General features: G+C 39.9%; 2 protein-coding genes across 2 annotated transcripts; both read right to left on the bottom strand.

The window, feature by feature from the left end:
• Window positions 1-32: 32 nt before the first annotated feature.
• Window positions 33-1,957, bottom strand: LOC140035104 (transcription termination factor MTEF1, chloroplastic-like). The gene has a single exon (XM_072074661.1). The coding sequence runs from the start codon at window positions 1,534-1,536 to the stop codon at window positions 682-684; it is 855 nt and encodes a 284-aa protein (XP_071930762.1). The 5' UTR covers window positions 1,537-1,957; the 3' UTR covers window positions 33-681.
• Window positions 1,958-2,077: 120 nt separating this feature from the next.
• LOC140035103 (guanine nucleotide-binding protein subunit beta-2-like) lies at window positions 2,078-5,758 on the bottom strand. The gene is made up of 6 exons (XM_072074660.1): window positions 5,135-5,758; window positions 4,891-4,985; window positions 3,607-4,031; window positions 3,130-3,487; window positions 2,451-2,564; window positions 2,078-2,316 (listed from the first exon to the last, which is right to left on the bottom strand). Exons 1-6 carry the CDS (start codon window positions 5,238-5,240, stop codon window positions 2,281-2,283), a joined length of 1,134 nt encoding a protein of 377 aa, XP_071930761.1. The 5' UTR covers window positions 5,241-5,758; the 3' UTR covers window positions 2,078-2,280.
• Between the last annotated feature and the right edge of the window lie 1,595 nt (window positions 5,759-7,353).

Here is a 7,353-nt window from a genome sequence, read left to right as displayed (position 1 = left end):
ATGAGAATTAAGTACCAGGATACTCTTGGAGATGGTGAAATAGGCTATAGATCGAAATATGATCCCTTCCTGTTGGTATAATTGACGCTTAATTTCAGCCTGTTCCTTCGTCGTTTTGCCATATGGATAACCAGTAAATACGCGAATTAAATAGGTGGCGTCAAGAGTAACCAGTAAGATTGTGGTCAAGAGTAACCAGTAAAGATTGTGGACCAATTGAATCCCGCATCCTCTCGGCTTCGAAATTCCTTTTTGACGTTTCGCACCTAACAATGACGTCGCCATAAGGAAGCTGTGAAGTTCCGGGTGAGATAAACGGCGGATGGGTGATCTAGCAGCAGCATATAACTCTTTCCAGAGATGTGAAATCGGTTATAGATTTGCTAAGGCTTAAAATCGGTTATATGACTCTAGCAGCATATCACTCTTCTTAGGTCTTGATTTCAACTTTACAGCACAATCGACGAAAATCACGATTCATAATACAATTTGCTCTCGTTTAATTGGACACTCCCTGCCATGCTTCCGACATCCTTCCATGTGACACGGGCCGCCAACAGCAGTGCAACAACAAAACCTTAAATAGACCCAAAAAAAAAAAAAAAAATCTCTAGTGCTTCTCTGGTCTAAAATAGTGAAGCCCCGGACTAGCGACAATTCATAGAAATTCAAGGCAGAAACTCAGTTCCATTTTGCATAGAATTTTGTATCATTCCACGTCAACATTTTTTTCAAAGGAACCTCCTTGACCACAACATTCCTTCTCTTCAGATGCATATGCCTCGGCTTAATCCGCTTTTCCAAGCTGAAAGCGAAATACTGAGGAAACCCCTTTAATTCATCAGGACTCCTTTCCATCTCCCCGACTAAATACTCAAACTTGGGCAACAAATTGTTGTCGATGCTGTAGCCAAACATGGCCGGTAGCCTCCCACAAAATTTAGTCGACTCTTCTTGAGAGAACCCGATGTCGAGCAAAAACTTGGCCGTGTCTTCCAATCTCTTAACGCGGGTATTTAGAAGATGAGCATTTAAATTAGTGGGCTTGTTCAAACTTTCTACACCTATATCTCTAAGATACAAAAGGGTAGGCCTCAGACAAAACTGAACATTGGACTGAAGAATGTGAGGGCATAAGAGAATCAGATCGCGGGATTCTTCCTCTGATGCAGCTAACTCAGTCGTTAAGAAATCAAAGACGGGCTGCAAATCAGCCGGGTTAACATGAGGAGAAAATACCTGAGGAGTGAGATAAGCAAGTCTAGCAAAATGGGATTCGGAAAAGCCTTTAGATTTCAGGAAGTTTACAGTGGAGAGGATGTGGAGTAAGGTTTCTGGGGATGGGTTTCGGTGAATCTTCTTGTCTGAATTGATGATGCCGATGGAATTGAGGTACCGTAGATTATCCCGATAAGATGTCCGAAACCTCAGGAAGTGGAAGGGAGGTTTTGAGGATGGGGATTGAGACCTACAATTTGGGCTTTTCTCTGAAGAGAAGGAGCGGATTGGCTGGGCAAGAGGAGCAGACTGCAGCATGTTTTGTTTCTCTCAAAACATCTGTGGCCTTCATCAAGTAATCACAAAGAGGATGGAGTACTTTCTTTTTTTTTTCCTTTTTCTTTTCTTTTTCAGGCCACGAAGAAGATATCTTCCGTGGAACCCATAATTGGCGCGTCCTTAATGATAACGTTTGCCCCAAGTCCCAAGTCCCCACACAAAAATTCAGTCACATGGAGAGTACGTTAGGCTGTATGACGTGGAATTTTTTAAAAAAATAAAAATAAAAATTCAGTCACACTCACATGGAGTGAAAACCAAAATGTACGTTTTATTCAGCAATCTACAGTTTACTTGATTACATGGTAACGCAAATATATATCGTATGGTACTAACTTTTTTTTTTTTTTTTTAACTCTTTTTTTCCATTCTATTTGTTTGCATAGAATAGAATCCTTTTTTTTTTAATCTATTTTTTGAAACCATAACCTGCTGTAAGCATCACTAAAGCTGGCTTGTAGACTTTCAAATGCGGACACAGGTGAGACACTTAATGACGAAATAATCGGTGAATTCACAATTGGCCTTCATAAAAGATATATATATATATATATATATGTGTGTGTGTGTATTATTTCTGCAATAAACAAGTCACAATGCAGAAGGTTAAATGTAGGACAAAATTATAATCCCTGGCACACAGTAGCTTACTGGTGTACAAGAACCGTACACACGGACGGTGAATCAGGAGCCTATTCGTTAGGGAAATCAAAAGTTGAATCTTTAGATCACTTTTCTATGCCCTCCAAAAGCCCAGATCTGAAAGAAATAGGAGTGAAAGATAAGAATTGCAGTTGACCCTTGCACAAGTAAAAAAAAAGAGCTGATTGTTGTGCTCGCACACATACATGGACGCACACAGTGAGAGTATAGAAATTTATCAATTCTCTAACCTTCAAGTTTGAATCCCAACTTCCTGTACATAAAGCACTGCCATCAGCTGACAATCCCAAACAACTAATGCGACCCTCATGAGAATTTTGAAGAGTTCCTAGATTCAAAACGACCTATCAAGACAAAGTACAAGGCAACTTCAAAAAGTCAGGCAATCAGCTGGGAGAACATAGAATTAATACTTAAAATCATGGATGAGCATCAAATTGCAAAATTTGCTAGATGATTTCAAAAGAATGTCATGAAATAGCTCGTTTACTTCTCAAAGATTGGTTTTTTTTTTATTTTTTATTTTAGCCTCAGTACAGAATGTGAGGTGTTCACTTGGGAGTTGGGACCAAAACGGACCTTTTCTTGAACTCATTTTTAACCTCACGAGTTCGGATTCTTAAGCAACTGCAGGTATATCCTTCCCACACACCACCTCACAATTCAAAACAATAATATTACTGCACGTATAGATTGGTCATGCAATAGCATTAAAAAAATAGAGAAAGGGTAAGAAGGAGAAAACACGCTATACTGGGTTAATGGGAGAAAGGAAGAAAAATATCAAAGTGGAACTGATTAATATTTGAAACGGGTTAAAACTGATTAGTGAAAGTTTCAGCCCAAAAAATTGGACAATTTTGAAACGGATGCATGCTAACTAGTAAAAAAGGTAAAAGTACCAAGTACCTGTCCCAATAAGGTATCCCATACATAGCAATCACCATTTGAATACCCAGCAAAAAGAAGTCTGCCAGAAATTGAAAATGCAATTGAAGTAACAGGCGGCACCTCGTTATCCCCATGTTGCTGATAGTACACTTGCAGCTGATGCCCAGTCCTAATATCGAATAATCTGCAAGTTCCATCATCCGAACCAGTTCCAAATCTATTTCCATCTGGGAAAAATTTTACAGCATTAACATCTCCTTCATGACCATGAAAGGTCCGGACAGCCCGACTGGCAACCCGAGTGTCCCAAAGACGGGCAGTTGAATCACAAGACCCAGACACAAACATTCTTGAATTTGATCCATTAATGGAGACACTAAAAAAAAAAAAGAGAGAGCAAGAATGGTTCCAAGACAATGCGTTATTGCTACATCAAATGCTTCATGCAGAAGAAGATAATAAGATACAGAAAACATAATTAACGTCTGAATATACCTTAGCACATCAGCAGTGTGGCCAGATTGAAATTCACCTCCAAAGACAGATGTCCTAAGACCTGTAGTTATATCCCACAAGCCACATGTTTGATCTCCAGAGCTAGTGATTAAGTGTGCATCTTCATCAGGAACATACTGACATGATGACACATAGCCCTTATGCCCACTAAGCATTTTCGACACTGGTAGATTACCATCTCTGTCAGTTGGAGAATTTAGGTTAAAGATGGAGCAAACGCTGTCGAGTCCACCACAGGCAACAGACTGCCCAGTCGGTGAGAAGGCACAAGTCATGACCCATGCACAGGGTAGCTTAATAGCATGTGTCTTTTGGCTTGTGAGAGCGTTCCATACTATTAATCGACCATCCTGGGATGCACTAACAATGCGATTCTTTTCTGGAGTCCAGTCAAGCGAATACACCTGAAACATGTTTATATAGTATAATTAATCACAAATGAAACAGCAAGTGAAACTTGAAATACTAGTGTCACTTCAATTACATAAATTTCATCTAAATCATGTTTATGTCAGTCATCACAGAGACAATAGAAAGTGAAACTTGAAATACTAGTGTCACACCAATGCAAAATTTTCATCTAAATCCAAATTAAGTCAGCATGTTCAAAGGCACCATGCTTCCCCCAAGCAGCAAAAGTTCTGTTTTGTTTGCTTAGTTTCTCTATGAATTCTCAGCTACCAGTTACTATTCTCAAATTGATCATTGGACTTGAAATCGAAAGAGGAAGGTTAAACCCCTTCGCGCGGGGGGAGGGGGGGGTGGTGTTTATGGCTTGAAAACCAAATGACTCTAAGAGTTACACCTGCCAAGGTACATTTAGCTCTCTTTTCAATTCCATTATTGTAACATAAGCAAGGAATGTAAGAAATGTAATTAAAATTCACTGAACACCATAAGAAAAGGAGAACCAAATGATTTTGTCTCTAATCGTATCAAAATCAGGCAATTGCAGCATCACATGGTATTAGAAGAATCAAAATCAGCTGTCTGATGAAAATAGTTAGCCAAATTACAGTTTCCCAGCGGCCTGCCCAGCCGAATTCCAGATTTAGAACTTAATCCGAAAAGCTTGCCAACTGTTTGGAGCCTTTATTAGGCACCGTAATGAATAGCAATCAGTCGAATGTATGTCAAATTCCTAGGTTGAAGAATAAAATAATATATTATGGATATCACAAGGCCAAGGATAGACAATCAAGTAAAGTGAATCCAACGAAATGAAAAGATGACAAGAGGAAACGAGAATGACAAGTGAAAAACCTTGCCGTTATGGCCCTGCAGAGTCCGACAGCAAACCAGATCCGTTGGGCCGAAGCTCACCGGAGTTCTACCCTGCGACCTAGAGTATCCCGCCACTGCAACAGCCATAATTAATAGTAATTAACATAATTCCACACAAAAATTTAGCATCTTCCAGATCTAAGACATATACCTTGATAAACACCACAATTCAAACAAGTAAATATATAGAAAAAAAAAAACAAAAGAATGAAGGCGAACGAACCGTCGGTATCAAGAAGGAGAAGACGCTTCTGTTTCAATCGGTCCCTGAGAGCACTGACAGTCTGGGTGGCGGCTAAGTGCCTGTCCTTCAGCTCGGCAACTGACATTTTTCCCTCCCCGTTTCCTCCCCAAACTCGACACAAATTCAAGTCCTCTGGACTCCTCCTACATCTTCCATAGCCTAATTCTCTTGGGTCAAGTGGGATTCATTCTAAGGTTGCTACACGTATATAATCAGGACAAATCAAGAAAACTCTTCCTTAAATTTGGTCTTCTGGGTAATTACTAATAAAAATTAAGGGTTTTAGGAGCTAAAGAATTTTGATAATACAGGAGTAGGAGAGATATAGCGGCGGAGAAGCACGGAGTAGAGACAGCCACGGCCGACTGTTACCGGTTACGGGCGACAGCTGAAACGGAGACTCCGGGTTAGAGACCCAAATGCCAAATTTTGGTGAGACTAAAGGTACCAAAGAGTAACAAGTCGTAATTCAGTCGTTTTGTGGGGCTTTTGTAGTGGGGTATTCACTATTCAGATCACCAGTCACCGGTTCAGGGCTAGCCGTTGTTCAGATGATAGGCCCACCCGTTTATGCTTTCTTTTCGAGTAATATAATTACTACTAACGATCAGTGAAAAGTCAGAAGTGTGATGGTGGAACTGGCGGTACTGGTGGTTGGGGGGGCCATTGGCCTGAAGCCGCCGGGTCCGCATCTGCCGACGTGGCTGTAGCCTGTCCCTACCACGTAGACATAGGTGCTGGGGTGCTGATCCATTCCACGCACCCACCCACAGTGGCTTGGCTGTCTGTTTCCTTGATAAGGGCTTGGGTGGGTCCCAGTCGTGCGTACATTCACACCTCTCACACTCGGAAATAGAGCAGTGAGTTTCTGAGTTCTGACACCATTCTACCACTTTCCACATTTGAGAGAGACTCGAGACCTTAGAGCAAAAAACTGTGAGTTATGAAAGGGAAAAACCTGTCTCGGGGAGTCTGGGGGGTCTTTATCTCTTAGCAGCGGGGCACCCTGTGGGGTTAAGTTCCCACATCGCTTGGGGGGGTTTGGGGGGTTTAGTAGTTAAGTGCTGCGGAGCACTTCAAAAGTTGCCGGCTTTTGAAGTGTCTTCGCAGAGTCCATTTATCGAAACACTCATACAAAAAACTGTGAGTTATGAAAGGGGAGACCTTAGAGCAAAAATCACACGTAGGGTCTGTTTGGATTGTAAGTTATTTGGGATTATTTGAGATATTTTTACTGTAGCACTTTTTGTGATGTGATGTATGTGAGATAAAAAGATATTGGGAAGATAAAAAGGTGTATTGGAAATTGTAAAGATGATGTAAGCAAATAAAATTGGGAAAATATGAAGCAATCCAAACAAGTTTATTTATACACGATCACTTCACGACCATTGAATAAATTTATTCAACCGTATCATAAATATATTTTTTTGATAAATTTTTATTTTTAATTATTTTTTTATTTCACATGTATTATATTAAAAAAAATATTATAATATTTTTTAAAAAATTTATTTCAAATAATCTCCCATCCAAAAACATTTATTATTATTCTTTATGAATGTATAATATATGAAACTTGTTTATATTAGTAGAAATAGTAACGGGGCAAGGGTGGGCACGGGCGAAGGCGAGGGAACCTTTCCCTCGCCCCGTTGCCCAAACATTCCCCGCAGTAAGTGTTATAATAATAAAATCTAGAGGAAAGTTCCTCCATCCATAAACAATCATCAGAAATGGAACAAACATATTTAGCAAAAACAATAAAGCAACATTGTTCTGGGCACCCATAATGCTTCTCGGGTTGCAAAACTTTGTATATCTACAAGAAAAGAGTATGGTTCACCAGCATTCCACGAGTTGATGCATTTGAGTCCATACTTTCAATCGTTTTAATGATTTTCTGATAAACTCTCATGAAGCATAGTTAGTGTTATATGTTCAAGATTAGACACTCTAATTGGAATAAATTCAACTAGATAGAATGGGTTAAGATTTCGCGTTGTCGTGATCCCCAAAAAAAAAAAAAAAAAAAATCTCCGCATTTGGCCATTAATGCTGGAATTGATTGAAAAAGAAAGGGTACCAAACCCAAACAAATACCTTAGGAGAATGAGATGACTCCCGAGTCCCTCCACAATCAGACCAATCGATGGACTCAGGTTAATCCACATTCCATACCTCGAGTTTGTGGCTTA

This window comes from Coffea arabica, chromosome 2c (assembly GCF_036785885.1).
Source record: "Coffea arabica cultivar ET-39 chromosome 2c, Coffea Arabica ET-39 HiFi, whole genome shotgun sequence".
NCBI lineage: Eukaryota > Viridiplantae > Streptophyta > Magnoliopsida > Gentianales > Rubiaceae > Coffea > Coffea arabica.
This window is presented reverse-complemented; position numbering and strand designations above follow the sequence as displayed.

Excerpts from the sequence above, each read along its gene's own strand:
- LOC140035103 (XM_072074660.1), bottom strand. The coding sequence starts at position 5,240 with ATGTCAGTTGCCGAGCTGAAGGACAGGCACTTAGCCGCCACCCAGACT. Across the intron at positions 4,986-5,134 it reads TCTCCTTCTTGATACCGACG|TGGCGGGATACTCTAGGTCG; the intron begins GTTCGTTCGCCT and ends TGGCTGTTGCAG. Across the intron at positions 2,565-3,129 it reads GGGATACCTTATTGGGACAG|GTCGTTTTGAATCTAGGAAC; the intron begins GTACTTGGTACT and ends TTGTCTTGATAG.
- LOC140035104 (XM_072074661.1), bottom strand. The coding sequence starts at position 1,536 with ATGCTGCAGTCTGCTCCTCTTGCCCAGCCAATCCGCTCCTTCTCTTCA.